The sequence below is a fragment of the Balearica regulorum genome, chromosome 2 (genome assembly GCF_011004875.1).
Source record: "Balearica regulorum gibbericeps isolate bBalReg1 chromosome 2, bBalReg1.pri, whole genome shotgun sequence".
Lineage (NCBI taxonomy): Eukaryota > Metazoa > Chordata > Aves > Gruiformes > Gruidae > Balearica > Balearica regulorum.
The window spans coordinates 3,091,727-3,111,048 of NC_046185.1; the positions used below are offsets into that span (position 1 = coordinate 3,091,727).

Below are 19,322 nucleotides of genomic sequence, written 5' to 3' on the forward strand. Positions count from 1 at the left end.
ATGCGTTGTTGACCTTATAAAGCTTGAGAACTACTGGATTGAGCTAATAAGTACCTTTGGGCAGCATTTATGTCTCTTTCCCCTACTTTGTGTAGTCCTGAACAGCGAAGCCAGCAAACAGTGCCTGCAAGAGATAATGGTACTGGAATCTGGGGTGTGAAGGAGAGGGACAACCATGACTGGAGCAGGGACTGGTTTGGCTCCCTGCCTGCCTGTTCCAGTGCTCGTAAAGCAGCACTGCACCTTTGCCTTCATGGTGCTTTCCTGGGCATACTATGTCATTAGCAGGCAGATGATCACGGTAAGTAAATTTGTCCTGCGCATTTTCTGTCTTTTAAAATTTCTCTTCTGAGTACAAAATTTTCCTGGGCAAGCCATCAGGTAACTCTCCAGTCCTGTCTCTTTTTGCTAGACAATGCTTCTTTCAACCATTTTAGTTGCAATGCCAGCCATCTGTGATGGCCTCATTACCTGCCCACCCCCTATTTTCACCTTATCTTCCCCCAGTGACTTTGCAGATCCACAGCCGTTGTCTTTGTGCTGATGACAGGAGGAACATTTTGGGGAGCTCCTTGCTAGTATTTCCTACAGCCTTCTGTCTGCCATTGTGGGTCAAGGCCCTGGACCTGCATAGTCCTACTGTGGCTCCATGTGCTGTGTGTTGTGTTTTCTCAATTGATCTGCAGCTTGAAAAAGTTCTGTAAGTATCTCATTATACAATTAATTTCAATTGCAATTCCTATCATCTCTTCTTTTCTGCAGGCATGCAACCCAGCAGGAGACTAATAAAACCATCACGACTAGCACCAAAGCCATCAAGCAGCTGTCTGAGGTTGTCAGAGGCTCATCCAGGGTACGTGTCATTCAAGATGCTGTTGCGGGAGAGTGTTGGGGCTTACGGATGGAGGAATAATGAAAAAAGAAGGGACAGTGGGTGCTTTAAAGCTGTTGAGCTCCATGTCTTGCTATAATTTCCTTTCCTGTTACACGATAAGCATAGCTTGCATGTATAAATTACCGGTGGGAAAACTGCTGCAGAAACCAATTCTTCTCCCAAAGCTGGATCATGTGGAATTGGAAATCAAGAACTGAGCAACAAAGACTTGACTAGCTCACACGCGTCTCTCCACATGAGTTTGGCATTGCTTAAAGACAGTTGGTGTACTAGGGGCAGATGAATTTGGAAGTGTGTTGAAGTGTCCAGAAAAGGCAAAGCAGTGGAATATGTCTGGATATATCATTCATTCAGTGCTCTGTGCTAGTGCAAAGGCAGCGATGAGGATAGATAATTACAGGCTGTGCCCAGATCAGAGCAGGACTTTGAATTACAATTTACTCCACAGCAACCCCATCTGTTGTACGGACATCAGTTGGTAATCAGTTGGTTCAACTCATATGAATGTCATTGTCACAGGGGTATTAATGATTCCCATCCCCTGGTCCTCAATGCAACTATTGGACAAACAGAAGGTTTCTGTCCTTTATACCCCATATGTTCCTACTGACTTTGGCTTGTGGTATGCATCTTGGGGAAGAACAGAAACTTACTGTGAGGAGCAAACTCCAGCTGGTGTGAGAGTTGAGGAGAAGTTTCACCCACGTAGCAGGTGATTCAGCAATTGAAATGAGAATAAAGTTTCTGTTACATTCTTGCTTCCAGCATCCATGCTTTGTGCATCAGGAAGTTACCTGAATTGGTATTTTACCCTCCCTCACTTCCTGACATTCTCTAAAGTCCTCTATTACTTCAATTCTCTTCTCACTGTCCTTCCACCTAGAAAAAAACCCACTTCTCTAAACACACGACTCATCTCTTTCCGAGTGGTTTTTACAGCCTGGATTTATGTCACTTGTGAACAGGTATCTGAGGTAAGGATTTAGGAGCTGAATCACCCCAGGCTATGTTTGTAACTGATGGAGGATTATGTGCAATTCAGCCCACCAAAAAAACTGAATGGGTGATGATCTGCTCCAGAAGATGGGGAGGGAAGCCTGGAATGACTGTTCTCCGTACGTAGACGTTGACCTTATTCAGGCATCCACCTTAATACTTTGATCTTTGTTAACATGTTGCTTTGATTGGTGGTGGACTACAAGGACTATTTTTTTTTCCTTTCTCTTCTATTCTCTGAGAATAATTACATCAAAGCTTGATGAAGCAGAAGTTGCTTTCTTGGAGATATGGGGATCTGGGCGGTTTTGTGCTGATCTCCTGGCTCCCTTTTGTGACATGAATTAGGTCCAAAGGGAAATCAGGCTAGGTCACGTTAAACCCAATTATAGTGCCACACAAGAATGTCATTATTTGCCCTTGATGCCCATGTAGTGTCCACTGGGGACTCTCAGCAGAATAGCTTTTACTGTCCTGGGGAGAAAAATTGCTAAGTTAAAAGGGAGAATATTTAAAGGCCAAAGGAAATAGAGATGCAAACAATTATGGTAATATGAAGAAGAAATTTCCCACTCTCTGTTGGCATCACATCATAACTTTTTCTGCTTCCTGGTCAATTAATTGAAAAGATTTTATTTTTTTTTAACTCTTCTTTTCTAACTGTGCAGTTTAAGTAATTAAACCTACAAAATTGGATACAAAGCCTATAGCCCTCCTCCCTTATATAGGATAAATAGTTCTAGTGGGTGGGTATTGGCTGCTGGTCAGTAAGTCCCTCTTGGGATCTGGGTAGCATTGCAAACTTTCCTCCCATGAAATTTCTCACAGCGTGAAAAGCCTTCCATTAGTTTAGAGCTTTATAGTCAGTCCTTTCTGATTCATTATTCTGTGTATTGCTTTGCATGCACGCACAGACAAAAAAAAGATTTTTTTTTTCTTTCTTCCTTATTTTCCAGCAGTAATCCACCGCCAACAAGGTGCACTGTGGGAATTTCTTTGACTTCCCTTGAATCTCCAGGTGCTGCTGGAACTATTGGAGTCGGGATGCCCAACTGAGCAAATTGATAGTATTTCAGGAGCAAAGATACTGATGAAAGTGGATCAGTGTGATACAAGGCAGGAGACTGATGTAAAATAGCACATGGCTATTCTAGGGCTTCCTTTCAAACTAACCTCAAAGGAGTTAAATAAAGAGACCTATCTGGAATTCCAGGTTTTTGTAAGATGAGTGCTGGACCATTAGATCAGCTCTCCAGGGTGGCAATCTTATCTCATTTTGCATGTGTAACAAACATAAGGTTTATAGACTTTTATCTGTGGAATGGGAATAATGATACTTGCCATGTTCTAAAAATGGTTTTATATCTTTGGATGAAGAACTGTAAGACTGGGATATTCTTCTGTGTATGAAAATAGTATGATTAAAAAATTAAAGACATTTATCCCATTCTTTATAAAATTTACTTCTGTATTCTTAAGCAGTTGTCTGAAACAGCTGAAATTGCTGTAGAATGAACATTTCTGCTTAGTAGCTTTACTGTAGATTTGGTTTTGTTTGCCACTTGGTTTTTAAGGTGATGCCCAACTTCCTTGCAGTTCATTCCCCTCCATAAAACGTGGACACGTGAGTTCCTGCACACCTGAAATCTGAGATCCAGGGGGTAGGGTCGTTCCAGGGGAATTTCCATTGCCTGACACTGTTTGGGTTTGGTCAGTCCATCTGAGAGCAGAGATTTTGAAGCATGTTGGATAGTTACATCAGGCTAGTCTGGGGTCTTCCTTCTGAGAACTCTTTGGTTTAACACATAGATTGATGTCTTGCTGGGACAAGCCGCAGACAGACGGTGACATTTGGGTACATGTTTTGGAAAACATGGAGATAAGTTGGTTTCTGACAATTGGGCGCAGAAGGAAAGTTGTTGTGGCTGATAGACCTCTCAAGTCCGGTAAATTACATATTGCCATCAAATGAGGTGATGAACTCTGTCATGGGGTATCATCCAAATGAAGGACTTTTTATAGCAGGGTCCCTTGGGTTATCATCTCCAGCAGGTAATCTCAGGGTGGATTTTCATAAGTAGAAGCAGGATACCTTGCTACAACCATTCTGTTCTTTTGATGGCAGTAAGTTACTCATTTGCTTGTGTTTCACAATCTTCAAGAACTGATACTGAAGTGAGACCTCCTTCATGCAGTAAGCAGGACAGCGGATGTTCTGCTATGTATCCCTGCCACAGAAGGTTTCTGGCTCAGGTAGCAGACCACATGACTTGAGTGCTATCTTGAATATCCAAAGTGACATTGTTTTAATTGCTTTGGCTTGAAAGATCAAAGCATCTTGTGCTTCCTTCCTAAAATAAAATCTTGTAGCATCCTGGCAGCCCCAGTGAAATTGAATTTTTTAGACTACCATTTGTACCCACCTTGTTATTTGGTGTCTCCCACCAGGACTATTTCCCATGGTCACTGACAGAGTCTACTATTTGATTTATCACTACACACCAGCTAACCAGGCTTCTGTTTTTCCAAAACAGCAAGAGCGACTTCAGCTGGACAGGCTGAAGAACCAGCTGTCAGATGCCATCCAGAGATACGGAGCTGTGCAGAAGGTGAGGGTCTCCCTTGCTTCCACTCTTCCGTATGTGAGTTTGGGAATGTGTTACATGGGAGCAAATGTGTCTCCCGGGAGTGAGGAGCATCTTCATAAAGCTGCTCATGTGGAGTTTCCTCCCTCTTTTCTTTATCAGCCAAGCAGCGTATCATTATGTTGGAATATGCTGCAGAACAATTCAGCAGCAATGGAAAATTAAAAAACAAAGTGTGCTTTTGCCAGCTGTGTATTGAGTGGACCTTCAGTGGTACCCCTGGCTTAGCCATGACATCATTTTGGTGTGTCTCCACTTCCAGGGGAGAAAGAGAAGCAATTGCACAGTGCCCCTTTCACCTTTTTGACTTAGAGAAAATGCGCGGGCAGCATTGCTAATTTAAATTTTAACCCACATTATGGCTCTGCTGTGTTATATGGCTTTGCCAGAAGGTTTCCGAACACATCTTTGTGGGTTGGACCTGTCACCAAGATCAAGCTGTTTAATAAAACAAACAAAACCTGAACTCCAGCTCTTCCATTTGTTTCTTGCTCTCCCACTTTACCCTGGGGCTGCACTGATGAGCAGGTTTGCTTTTCAACACTGCAGCAATGATTTAAATTTCCCATCCTGAAATTGCTTCTCTCCCCTGCAGTAACAAGTTTGAATATATATCTGGGTTAATTGAACCCTATGAAAATACAACCCAGACAAACACTGGCTGCTTTCTTATACTACTGTAGTGAGCTTGACCCATGCCTGCAACACATGGGAAGAATTTATTGCAATTATACAAGTGTAATGAAATTTGGCTGGTGACATGCACTTAATAATATATCTCTGTTAGAAACACTCTGTACTGACTGATTTTGCAACACTTGCTGCCTATGACTTATAAATAAATAAATAAATAAATAAATACTACATAAAGTTGCACTTCAAAGGCATGTATATTATGTAATAGCATTGCATTATCTCCAGCGTCATCTCATATTTTTAATTATTTCTCTCTCCTATTCAAAAATCTAAGTGTGGGGGTTTTTAAAATGTAATGTAATATAATCCCATTAAATGAGAAGCTGGAAGGATTCAGGTAAATGGCTCTACCCCCATATGCACACACCTTTTTTATGCTTTTTTTTATGTTCATGAGTACCATCCATCTGAACTGTACATGTAGGTTTGGTGCTTCGTTTTGTTTTTTTTCAAACTGTCATCAATTCAGAAGTGCCAAAATTAGCCACGGCAGTTTGTGAATGCCCGGTTGCGTCAGGAAACCAATCTGAGTGGTAAATTGCTACTTATCCACGTCCTAGCTGTCATTTCTTGAATGCGTGTTTCAGTTTTGATAACCTTGTCATTCTGGAAGCTTTGAAGACTTTTAAATCCTGCAAGACCAAACTTTTTAATGTGGTTATACTCCCTTTCTTTTTCTAAATAATAAGAGTTTTCTCTATGTCCTTTTCTTTAAAAAGCAGAAGAAATAGCCTCATATGATTCCTTCCCTAAACATTTGGACTCTGTTTTCTCAGCCATTTTCCTTCCTTTTTTTTTTTTTTTTTTTTTTTTTCCATTTTTACAGAAAATAGCAGAGAGATCCAAAGCTTTGCTTCCTACTGGGCAGAGAAGTACCAAACAGGTAAGTTCATGTGTGTCTGTGTTTAACAGTAAGTGCATTGCTGAAAAAGGGCTGTTTTCTAACTCCACTAATGATGCTGAAGAGCATCGTGCTCCCCTACTACCTACATTGAAGCCAGTGAGGTGGTTTTCGAATAGTGATGTATGACATCTTTGGAGGTGGAAGATATAGGACCCAGGAAAAAAGACCTATGTAAGACCTATTTAATCATTCTCTGCTTTTCTGTTCTCGTGGGGCTGTTTTTCCATTCTTAACAGGAGTTTTATCTACTCTGAAATATATCAAAGAACCTTCCTGTACCCCCTTTCCTTGGAGCTGGGCTCCAGGATAAGTGAAATCAGACTCCAAGTGCAATTTCATAGGAGGAAGCGAGAGGAGTTTTTATCAAACTTCTGTCCTCAGTTTTAAGAGGGAATTGTATTCTGCATTCTTCAGCTACATTCTAATTTTACACCGTGGTTAACTATTATTTTCATATACAAATAGAGCCTTTTTTTTTCCTCTTTTTACCCATATTAGGAACCTTGTCAATGAATAAATACTATGTGTAATCAGAGTATATATGTTATAGTTTTGTGCATATATTTAGTTCCATACATAGATGCAAGTGGGTGTATATATAAAATATAATTAAACATATGTGTGCCTGTGCATATATGTAACATGATTAAGAGCGTAAAGTTGTGTATGCATATATATGTATATATATGCATATGTGTGTAGTATTAATGCAAATAGTAATGCAAAATACTGTATGTGTAAACATATATGCGTGTGTATAAGAAATCTCTACAGATTTCAATAAGAGGTTTGATGCCAGAAGATCAGTTAGCTGTATTATGAGTCCAGCAGAGATTAGGTTGGCCTTTTGAGTCCTACACACTAAAAAGCTTTTAGATATTTGCAACTGAAGTCATGCCACCAAAAAGCAGAACTCTATGCCTAACTTCAGTGATTATTTCTGATATTCTTGATACTCTTGTCTTTTCTTTTAAGGGGCAATTAGTGGATTTTCTGCTTTCCTAATGAATCTTCATTCCCTACCTTGTTGTGCCACTCGCTTTTCTATATCTTTCTTAATATGTATGTAAGAAATATTTGTTCTTTGTAACATTAAAGCTTCTTGGTAAAGAAGGGTAGAATGATGCCACCAAAGACCCTACTGTTAGGGTAATTCAATGGACCAGAACTTTAGTATTAGATAGGTTTCAAGCAATTACAATTTTGAATCAGACCTTGCTGTCACTTAGTTGGTGTTAGGTGTCAGTGCCATTGAAACTAAGACCTTTGTGTGCCAAAGGGCTGATGTATTCCTTTACCTTTATTGAGAGTTCGCACCATCCCCTTTTGAGTGATTGTGCACAAATGTTGCTCTCCAGCTATGCGTTTATAGAAATGTTATAGCTTATTTGTGTCCACCAACTGGTGATCTGTTTTGAACATGGGTCTTGTGCATAGTCACAAATAGCATATTCTTGAATGGTGGTCACATCCACCGGATTTCAAACATTTATTGGTTTTGATGGTTGAGCTCAGAGACAAAGGTGTTTCTTTTCTGCAAATTAGCTGTGATTTGGTTTTGTGCCATCTGTATTACATCACTTCTTATGCTTTTAACCAACTTGGTTAGACCATGTTGGTGGAGTGCATTCCAGAGGTGAAAACAGCTCTGGTCTTGCCTGAGCTACCCCATGGTTGCATGGCCATGGCTGTTTCATATGATGTGGGACACTGCTGGCCATTAACCAGTGCTAATAGGATGAAAAGAGCTAATTATTGCATAGCTGTTGTACATCCCTGCACCTGGAGTAAGCCTGGATGCAATCAGCGTTCTTGGTATGTTGAAAATGGTTGATGACTTCAAGAACAACCTTCTCTGGAAGTGAGCAGAGTTTTAGTAGGGGAAAAAAAGACAAGATGTTGGACAAAAATACTCAAATCTTGGAGGTAAGTGACAGTGGGATTGGAGCTAAAGGGAGGCCGGAGGAAGAAGGGTTCAGAGACAAACCTCTTTGCCTTAAAAAAGGCAAGAATCCAACCTGTGAGGAGACTGTAGCAGTTAGAATTTGGTGTGGGTCAGGCAGCATCAGCAGAAATTGTGTTAAACCGGATCAGCTGCAGATTGTTTCTCCTTGTAGTTGTGACTTACTGATGGCTGGCTTCAGTGCATTATGAAAAAGAAGAGGGTCGTGGTATGTCCTTAGTGAGATGCGTCTGACTCGGAAATAGGCTTGATCATGCCCAAGAGCACACATTTTTCATGCAGTGACATTTGCTTGGGCTGGGGACACATAGGGTTTCATGCAAACTGCTTGAAAAGGAAAAAAGTTAATTCACATCCATTTCAGCTTTCTTACACATTTGCAGCTTCACTTGTGTCTTCTTTTCTTCCTCCTTCAAACATAAAAAGAGAGAAATTAAAAAAAAAAAAACAAAAAACAAACCAACAACTGCTGAAGAGAATGCAGTGCTGTGATTGGTTTTTACTTATTATTATTTTTCCAGCTGCAGATTGGTCAGGACATGCAAAATTATGGTTCCCACAGCAACTGTAACCTGACCACTATGTGTATATATTAAGGCATTAAAGGTAACACCCTATACAGTAATGCAAAATACTACATATGTTCAGGGGACCTGATTTGTGGGTCTTGTCAGACTGCATGGTGAACTTCTTGACTTGTTGCAGATCCAGTCTTGATTCGAATGCTGCTTGCCTTCAGGGCTTTGTTTATTTTATTTATGCTTTAATTTATTACAGCAAATTGTAAGAGGTTTGAAGAATGCTAGTTTTTTTATACACGTGTCCCTATAATTCTTTTCTGATGGTGGGTGGGAAAGGTAAGATGTTTGGTAACACAAACTCTAATAAGTTCCCTTTAGGGAGTAATTGATTCCTTAGACCCACGTAACAGGTAAAAATTGGAAAGTGAAGCTTCGGGAAAATTATTCTCCTGCCCGTCGTGGTTTGCTGTAAGTACCGTTTAATTGAGTTTGTTTATTTATAAAGGCATTGATCCAAAATTCCTTGAAGCCTGAAGTTATATAAATTCTTAATCAAATATGTGTTTGTAGGAATGTATTTGTGCATGGACAATCGATGTAGTTCTATAGGTGTGTTACTGAATATATTGTAAGACACAAATTTTTACTATGCTAAATGATCATTGTTGAACGTGAATTGTGGCTACTATTTGAAAATTTTAAAAAAAAGCCCTTTCCCTTGGATCTGTGAAAGCAATTTTAAATACTCACCCAGCGGCCAAAATGAGACCTCAGAAGTCTCGTTAAGGGAGTGCACAGGGGAATCCTGGAAAGCAGCTTTCCATTTATGAGAAATGCTGTCAGCATACAGCAGAATCGGTCATGTATTTGGTGATATGGTTGCCTCCGGTTCCTGTCTACGTATGGGGCAGATGTACCTCGAATCCCACCTTCTCCCCCTGTACAGACACATCTTGGTGCAAAGCAGCTGTTCCTCCTTCCAGGCAGAGAGTCCACTGTAGGAGAGGAGGTTTTTCGGGTGTCCACCATAACAGCGATGCAGAGCCTGGGACAGTGTGGTCAGTGGTAGGAGAGGTTGGACAGCAGAGCAGACTTGGGCTAAGTCCACCCCACAGTGCAACAGCTGGGTATAATAAAATGTGATAATGTTCTAATAGCACAGAATACATTATCCATAATATTGAAAGAATAAATGATAGCCTGCAGAAAATCCACAAAATATCCAATAATCCCTCTGAGCATAGGAGATGAAAAGAATCCTTCTTTTTAATTCTTTTTAATTATTGTACATCTAACATCATCTACTTCCCATAGAAAGAAGAATATGTTATTGTGCCTATGACTGATTAAGTTTGAGTGATGTTAAACCCAACAGCAGACTAGGCTGAAAAGCTGAGGGCTCCTGAGGATCCGTCCCTGGCAGTGCCTAGCAGGGACAGCCCAGTCTGTGCATCCTTACTGCATCTGTGACATCTCTTCGGGCCATCTCCATCTTTCCTGGATCCTCATTGACCACACTTAGCCACCTATCTACTCAGCTAATGAGGAGGAAAGTGGACTTTCTCATCACGTAGACTTTGTCGGTGGTTCCCCAAAAGGAGCGGGAGAAGGGGAAGCACAGCTCTGTTTTAGCTGAGGAATGAGTTTTTAACTAAAACCACACCAAAAATCTGAACAGACTTTTTTACATTTTCTTTTTTATTTAGAGGACACTTTCCTGGCAATTTTTAGAAATTAAAATTACAGTAATTGTCATAGTGTAATGGCACCCCTCTTCATTTCCTGCTGCTCACGGGGAGAGGGAAGGATAATTACTGCTCTGGAACATGGCAGTTGCCAAAAGAGATGCCTTTGTTCCTTATTCTGTAAACCTACTTGACCCTTCTCTCAAAGGTCAGTAAATTATGTTTCTTAGGAGCACAAAAATGGGTAATAAACCTCTATTTGCATATACAAGCTTCTTTCCCCTGACTGCATCAATTTATTCATGATTTAAATGGACTTCCTTCTCACAGGAAGCATCATTTCTGTCTTTCTTCCTGTGTTTATGAAGTTGTTCTTTTTATGTGGTTAGAGTAAAATTCTCATTTTGGGGCAGCAAGATCCAATCCTTGTCTTTATGGGAGAATAATTTCTTGGCGATAATATCTGCATAAACTGCATATATGTATGCGTGTGTGTAATGACTCTAGTTACTTGGGCTTCTATTTTTACAGGGTCCTTATCATGGTTGATGCTGTATAAGCACAGCTATTAGATTGTGCCACCCTGAGGATCTTGCAGGCTAAGCAAATGCCAACAGGCTATTGTGAACAATAATTAACGATGAGTTTTTAATGCAGTAGGTACTCTTCATGCTGGAAATCCAAAGCTCAGTTTGAAACTGGCTTCAACATTTGGGAGAGGTTGTGGTGTGTATTTTTCTGAGATGCAAAATGGAATTTCTCACGGTCAAAATACAGCTTTTACCCTGCCAAATGGAGCTTTGTATTTTCGCATTTATCTTATTGACTCTAACATCTTATCTTAGAACTCATCCCAGTTCCTAATGTTCCAGTCTGGCTGGTATATCTTAGGAAATTAAGCCATAGCTTTGGCGATAATGTATCTTGCATATGTGGTAGTAATTGCTGTGTCTTTTCAAGGTCACTTGGTATGCAGCTACTTCTGTAAAAAGTGTTATTTCAATAATGTCAGCTTTGTTTTAAATGACTGTGCATCCATTAAAAGCCATATTCTAATCAACCCACTCCTCTGTTCTTAGGGCCGTCAATATGGAGCATTTAAATCACATGGCTATTTTTTCTTGACTTTATTTAAGTGTGGGCTTTTGTTTGTTTTGTGGGGTTTTTTAAGGCAGTCATTAAAGCAATTTTCCTAAGACAATTTTATTTTTTTTCCCTGCCTGTTTGGAGGTAGGGAAATAGATTCTGATACAGGGATTTAATAAGTGGATGGAAGTAGATTCATACCTCCCTATATTCCCAAGGGAGGTGGAATTTATTCTGAATGGCCCACAGTACTGTCCTTACAGTGCTTCCAGTGGGTCTGAGAGGGGAAGGTCTTTTCTGCTCAGCAAGCCCATGATCGTGCAAAAAAATGCCAGTGGGCTTTATAGACATATATACAGAATTGGCAAAGACTAGAGATGTGAGCTTCCAATAACATATAGCCCCTTATTCTACAAAAGGAGAAAAATATGAAAAGACCAAATCTATATAAAGACCAAATCTGTATAATCAGGTTTGGGGGGGAACTTGCCATTTCCTAAATTGCTCAAACATCTCCAGCATCGTGGATTTTCCTTAGCAATCCCCTATCAAGCGCCTGTCATGGGATAAGCCCGCTTTGCTTGCCCATGTCTTCTGATGTAGCTAGAAACTGCAGCTGCCTATAACAGCACCCAAGCACAGGATTTTTCATTAGCTGGGTTTTCTAGTTGGTCGAGGGGGGTTTGTTTGTTTGTTTCTTTGTGGGTTTTTCTTTTTTTTTTATTTTTCCTTTTGTTCGAGTGAGAAAGGACAGAGGTTTTTTATGTGGGCGGAGGATGAAGGCAGGGGAAGGGTTTCCTTTGTATGAAGCCTCCTCCACAGCAACACGCCGTGCTGATGCCGCTCTCCTCTACCTCAGCTCTGAGTCACTGCCAGAGCCGTCTTGCAAAGCGAAGGGCTGTTTTGTCTGGAATGAGCCAACCTCATCTCCCAGCTCTAAAAGCACTTGCTTTTATGTTCCCAAATCCTGGGGCCACTTTCCCTCATCCCACACCGGCGAGGACCCCGCCGGGAGGGCTGTGTGTGGGAAATGGTGACGCTGGGGTTGCGTGAAGGCGTTTGAGGTCATGGGAGGAAACGTTGGCGTGAACGTGCCTTGTTAATAGGAGAGAGAGCTTTTGCAGAGAGCAAATCTATATTGTGCCCAGAGGCTCGGACAGATAACATATAACTCAACTGGTACCCACTTTATTATTCTTCCATAGCCAGCAACAGCTCTGCAAATATTTTTCGCCATTGCTTGTGGTAGCTGCCTGGGTAGTTGCAGTGCTCCTTTCTCCTTCCAGCTGTTAAATTTAAAGGATATTGCAAATACACATGTCTTCATGCCAAATCAGGGTCATTCATGGAGGGGATCACTGAGCCCGTAAAGATGGGAAAAGCCTTTCTCACTTGTTGCATCAGATCTGGCCATTGTTTTCTTATGAGTACTGCTTTTCACACCGTGAGTGTGGGCAGTGCATTGCTGCATGGACCTGGCCAGCACTGCTGACATGGATGTGTGTATCTGTAGATATAGATGTAGATATGCATGTCTACATCTGCATTTATATAAATCTAAAACTGAATCTAAATCTAAATTATAAATGTAAATATAAATATAAATATATACTGACAGGTGTGGCCAGTTGGATGGATACCCACCTTGGTCGGAGAGCTTTGTCCTTGCACGCAGCTTTTCTGGGCAGTGAGGGTCGCCTTTGGCAGCACTGTCAGGTCTGTGCTGACAGCAGTGTAAGAGGAGACTAAACGCAGGATAAGATCCCAGAGCTGATGAAACATAAGCTGAGTCTGCAGGGCATGTGCGGCCGTGATGGCAGTAGTATAATTATAAAAAATAAACCTCTGCATTAATCTGCAAGCTTGGATTTTGTTGACTTTAGGTCGATGGCATTTCTTCCCTATATATTCCTTTTTTTTTTTTTTCAGTGCAGGAGCCTGATGATATAGTAAGTGGGTGATTTTGCCCACTGCAAGTGGAAGTGGTTCCTGCGAATGTGATGCTTATATGACCTCATCCAGCTCCCCTCCTTCAACCCCACCTTGCAGAAGCTGCATTGCAAGAGTCAAAGTTGACTTTTGCCCTGGCAAAGATCACGCAGTAACTGGAGAAACAAATGTGAAACCTTACCGAGTATGTCACCTTGCTCCAAAGTGAATGCAGTGTTATTTAATACGTTTAAACCCCCCTGTGGAGGTGGATTATTGAAAGGGAGGAAATTGTATTCTCCTAAACCCACTTTGATGGCTGCATTTATCACATGATTAAATGTGAATGGCAATGGTATTTTCCCAGGAAAAAAATGTATTTGGAAATAGGTTAACCCTTACTTCACCAGGTTGAAGACAAAAGTAATATTTAGTGACCTTTCTAGGGTTCCACCTGATTTATTTTCAAGGTCTCAATAACCAATGTTATATCCACCATATAATTCAAAGATATTTAATCCCTTTCACTCCTACGTAGAGGCAGTGCTGTTACCGCCCCTATACTGTATATCATCCGTGAAATGCCGTGTGATGCTCCAGCTGTTGCACATACCAGCCCCCAAATCGACCTGGCATAGTAAGACAGATTTACTATCTCAGACTCTTTCAATTGATAACAATTATTCCTGATTTACTGCAAAGAAAAGGAAACACAGGATGAGGCTTATAATTTGCATTCTTTGTTCTGTTACTTAGTTCTAGTGCCCAGCTGGAAACTGTAATCCGAGTTTGTGTTATTTTGCCGAATTAAGCTTCTACTGATGTTTTGGTTTGTTACAGAATTTTATCTTCACTTTTAATGATAACTCAGGATACTCAAATGCCTTTGGAGTTAAACCATAAAACTCGACATATATCAGAGGGATAATTTATATGTAGTTTCTTTGTAAAGTACACCAGGATCTGTGAGATAAGGCATGTGCTGCAGATGATGTTTCAAATAGTTATTTTTAAGCTGATAGCAATAGTCTGATAAATAAAATAAATGTGTGTTCACCTGAACATGGATGGTGATTCTCCCTTATAAGTCTCCCACACTTCTCAGTTTGGGAACGTGCCTGTGTAGCAAATAATTCCCTTAAGTTTGAGATGTCTTCAGCTACATCCATCTGTTCAAAATCTGAAATGAGGTGGTGGATCACAACATGTGCCATGGGCAAACCCTGCCAAAAATTCCCGGGACATGCTCCATAGATGGGAATGAAATGGGGGTTGGACTCGATGATCCTTATGGATCCCCTCTAACTTGAGATATTCTGTGATTTCTATGAATGAAAAGACCGAGCCATGAGTGTTGCTCATCACTGCAACTGTCAGGAGCAAATCAACGTTGCCTGGCTGGTACCTGGTACCAGCTGTCTGGTACCTTAGGATTGTCCACATGCCTCTTCATGCCTGCAAACCGTGGATATATCTTGGGGGAAGTGATGCAGCAGAGCTATCACGGGTATTCTCCTCTTGCGGGTGTTCAAATGGGCAATTTGTCATTTCAGCAGCAAGATGACAAGAATGCATCTTGCTGTTTCCCCTGCAGTAAAACACAGTAGCGCTTCACAGTGTCCCCTTCATTAATCCCGCTTTAGTTAAAGCTGCATTACCATGCAGTGCACTGGCATGAGTATTAGGCAGTCGGTCATTCCGGCGAGCCTTGCATCAAATGGGTTTGGGGCAAGAGGACTTTTACCCTGCTCCCTGCATCAGGTAAGAAGGCCTCAATCTCATCTCTTGTCTCTTTGTGCTCAACTTAAGTACTTGTCTTCTCCAGATGCTGGAACGGAGCTGGGAATGGTAGAGCAAGGAAGGTGTTTCCCTCATGGGACATTTTCCTACATGGATCATTCAGATATCTAACACAAATGCAGTATTTCCCATGATAAAAGAAAAATAAGTTATTACACTTTATTTATTTATTTATTTTCATGTGATAGGTCATGAAAACAGACAGTTGTGAAAACAGACAGTTGTACTACAGTCAGTGTAGCACTGCCAAGGGGCACTGAGCAAAGGAAAGCCAAACTTTCGGCCCTGTTTGTGCAACTTCCCAAAGCAAAACTCACGTCACAGCCAGGAGGTTCCCAAGGTCCTTCTTGGCACGGAGACTAAGGCATGGGAAAACCTATACAGGTTATACTTCTGCATGGAAAAACTGGCTGGAAATAGGTAAAAAAAAGGCTTATTTCCATGTACTCAGTTTTCTATGGGTGCATAGGGTGGTGAGGCCCTGGCACAGGTTGTCCAGAGAAGTTGTGGATGCCCCATCCCTGGCAGTGTTCAAGGCCAGGTTGGATGGGGCTTTGGGCAACCTGGTGGAGTGGGGAGGATGTCCCTGCCCATGGCAAGGGAGTTAGAACTAGATGGTCTTTGAGGTCCCTTCCAAACCAAACCATTCTGTGATTTTATGATCCTGATTCCAATCTCTGCAAACCCGAGATCTGTTGTGAATTGTGGTTTGCATACCTCACTTGGATAAAATGAATAGCTTCGGCATTTTATTTTCCACCTTCGCTCACCTTGTAAGCTCCTGAATGAAATAAAACTATTGAGATGGTTCTTAGAACCTTAACTCAATATTACACTTTGTACAACTGAATCTCTTGATCTGCAGAGTTTCTTGCTTTAAGAAAGATCTTCCCTTCCCTTCCCTTCCCTTCCCTTCCCTTCCCTTCCCTTCCCTTCCCTTCCCTTCCCTTCCCTTCCCTTCCCTTCCCTTCCCTTCCCTCCTTCCCTTCCCTTCCCCTTCCCCTTCCCCTTCCCCTTCCCCTTCCCCTTCCCCTTCCCCTTCCCCTTCCCCTTCCCCTTCCCCTTCCCCTTCCCCTTCCCCTTCCCCTTCCCCTTCCCCTTCCCCTTCCCCTTCCCCTTCCCCTTCCCCTTTTTTGCCCTTACCCTTACCCTTCCCATTTTTTTGCCCTTACCCTTCCCTTTTTTTTCTGTATAGGAGTACATTTGCATGAAGACCTTAGTAGTGGCATGCTGAGAGAGATGATTGCTCTAAAAAAATCAACAAACCAACCCAGCAAACAAAGATAAGTAATGAAAGCATATGTTTGCAAGCAAAACTGATTTCTGGTGAGTGAGGAAGGTGTTTTCTCCCTTTCTGTGCCCAGCAATTTGTAATTGGTCAGGCAATTTAAGGAAAAAAAGAGAAAGTGGGAATGTGGCTTTTCTGTGCAGCAGGACATACTGACCTCTTCTGGAAGCTGAGGACTGGGAAGTTTGGTGGCCCTGTTGTGTGAGCTACTTCATTGACCCCTATATTCAAGCGTGATTAAAAGCTCCACTAAAGAGCTGGGCACAGAAAAAAGTCTTTTCCAGCAGTTGCTGGGGATGGGTGGAGGGAAGCTGTGGATGCTGCACACTTCGGAGTGCCATCTGCTGGCATAGGACTCAGATACAGGAGCCTTGTTTCGTAGCGCTCTGATGAGAACAGCGGTGAAGAAGGCTTGATTAACCATCGATGGTTGTTGTCAGTTAGTATCATTAAGATGAGGATAAAATCCATACAGAGTTGGAGTGGAATAGGTTTTACGCTTCTGTTGAAGATGGAGTCCCTGCTTACTAGATGGTGGAAATATGCAATAAGTTACCACCAGCTACATGTTCTCTGTATCAGGTGGAACATACATGTTAAATAGAGTTGAAATAAATGTAATATTAATGCATTTCTGTATATACATATGTAATTTTTCAGGTTCCTAAGGAAGAGAAATTTTAGCTTTAGGTCACATCTGCTGGAGAGTATCAGGGAGTTTGACAGTCTTTAGTCTCAGCTGGTCTGATGCTCATCTGTGAGGGAGTCCAGCGGGCTGTGCAGGTTCTCCCTTTTCCCAGTTCACATCATTTGGGTACCCCAAAGGTGGGAGTAGGTCGTGCCCATGAACGCATCTTGTTTAGGCGCCAGTAGGTTCTGGCAGGGCTGTGAGCGTGTGTCTAATACATGGGAGAGGGAGGCATGGTGACATATCCCTCGGTGCAGCATGGGGTAGCACTAATATGTGATCTATGAGCTTAGCAGGTTCAAAATTATTTAAATTATCAAGAACCTTAGTTGTGAGTCCAGGTAATGGTGATATCAGGTGGTGTTCACATGTTGGACACTTGCCTGTCTGCCTAGTCAGAGCTGCCAGGCAGTCTCAGGATGGGAAAAAGTGGGTATGAGAGAGTTTTACAGAAAAGTAGAGGGGAGGATGTTGTACTGTGCAAGAGGAGGGAGAGAGTTTTTCCTTTTCAGGGAACCACATTTTTTGTATAAAAATGATGAGTTTGGGATATGCTGTTTTGTTTCGTTTTCATATGCTTTGTGCCTCAAACTTCTAATTTTACAAAGGTGCATCCTTTGCATGTGGGACATCATTGGTGTTTTTTGTCCTACACCAATCCTTCTTCATTGAGATGAATTTTATTTGGAGCTTGATGATAGCCAACATTATAAAACCTTCTTTTACTCCTAGCACTGCTTGTTGCTTCCAAGCCTACAGGCATCGTTCCCCTGTAGAGACCCGAGTTTGCACAAAATCCCTTTAATCACCCCTTTGCCTTCTTGGCTCTCCACTTCAGCCCTCTTGAATCTCACACCTCACCAGTGGTGCTTCTTCACCTTTTCCAGGCTGGAAAACGGTACAGAATACGAATTGGCCACCAAAAGAAAAGAACAGGTCCAAAGATGTATGGTGTGGTGCTTTGTGGTTGTTCTTTTTTTTTTTTTTTTTTTAATACTTTATTAGGCTTGTTTGTTTACAGGCTTGTTTGTTTACAGGCTTGTTATGAAACAGGGGGGAGATGAGCTTGGGAAGCTCTTCCAGTGCTGAATTTTAGTAGACAACCCTGCAGGTCTGAAACACTTTGGAAATTAAAATATTTCATCTCTGTAGGGGGAAGAACCCATCCTCTTTTTACAGAAAAGTCAGAGGTAGGCGGGAGATTGTAGGTCATGCAGCAAGTTATACTGAGCTCAGCAGATTTGACTTTGTCACTGTTGTAAACACAAAGTGTTTGTTCCCAGAGTCACCTATGCCATAGTTTATTGGCTTTGTTATATGTTGGGGGTTTTTTATTTGTTTGTTTTAGACTTTTTTCATGATGCTCAGAAGGAGATGATAGAAATTGGTGTGTCTGGAGGTGTGTACAAAAAGGAACAGGTTGAGTAGCTGTCAAAAACAAGGACTTTTGACATACAAGGCATCTGCAGAGTTCATGTGTTTCATGGGCTTGTTTATCCACTCTTTAACACTGGAGTATTAGGTATGGGATTGGAAGACATGGTCAGATACTTTTGTGTAGCCCCTCAATGAGTTTGAAAGCTCCTGTCTATGAGAGTAGAGGAACAGGGCCATGGTGTCTTCATGGTGTGGGGATTTGAGGAACATATTCTGTTGCTTTCAGTAGAGTTGTGTTGCCATTGGCCTTGCTTTCAGAGCAGGGAAGATCGAAGGAAGAATAAAAGTATTTCAGTGAGAATGACCTCATATGACTTCTTCTTTATGAAAGTCGTGTAGTCATTGTAGACATTGACAGGAAGGCATTTTGCAAAAGGAGTGATGTGCTGCACTGATCTGTTCATTTCCCTGAGTTTCTACTGAAGAGCCAAGGAATGAGTGAGGTATTTCACATTTATCCAACGTCATTACATTTAACATCTCTAAGCTTTCCTTTTGATATCCTCTGTTAATTCCCAACATCACAGAAGGAAACAAATCAATCTCCTTGTTCCCTGGTGCAAATATTTGGTGATAAGCTAAATTAGCTTTCATAGGTTCCTAATGCAAAGATATACATGAATTTCCCTACATACCATGGCAACTAGTTGCTCCACTATGAGGAAGATGACTTTGGCTTCATTGCAGGACAAGTGCTGTGAGAAGACCTCTTCTGCAAAATCTTTTCCATCAGGAAAATTCCTTGCACTGTGATTCACTCATACCATATGTGGGAGAACCAAATTCTGG

At 41.5% G+C, this 19,322-nt stretch overlaps 1 protein-coding gene across 8 annotated transcripts in view; it reads left to right on the top strand.

The window, feature by feature from the left end:
- The window catches only part of TSNARE1 (t-SNARE domain containing 1), a 500,132-nt gene that overhangs the window by 218,512 nt on the left and 262,298 nt on the right, over nt 1-19,322 (top strand). For all 8 annotated transcript variants that reach the window (XM_075743202.1, XM_075743206.1, XM_075743200.1 and 5 more), the window contains 3 exons: nt 763-853; nt 4,426-4,500; nt 6,059-6,115. In XM_075743202.1, coding sequence (XP_075599317.1) covers nt 763-853; nt 4,426-4,500; nt 6,059-6,115 — 223 coding nt within the window. The remainder of the gene's footprint in view (nt 1-762; nt 854-4,425; nt 4,501-6,058; nt 6,116-19,322) is intronic.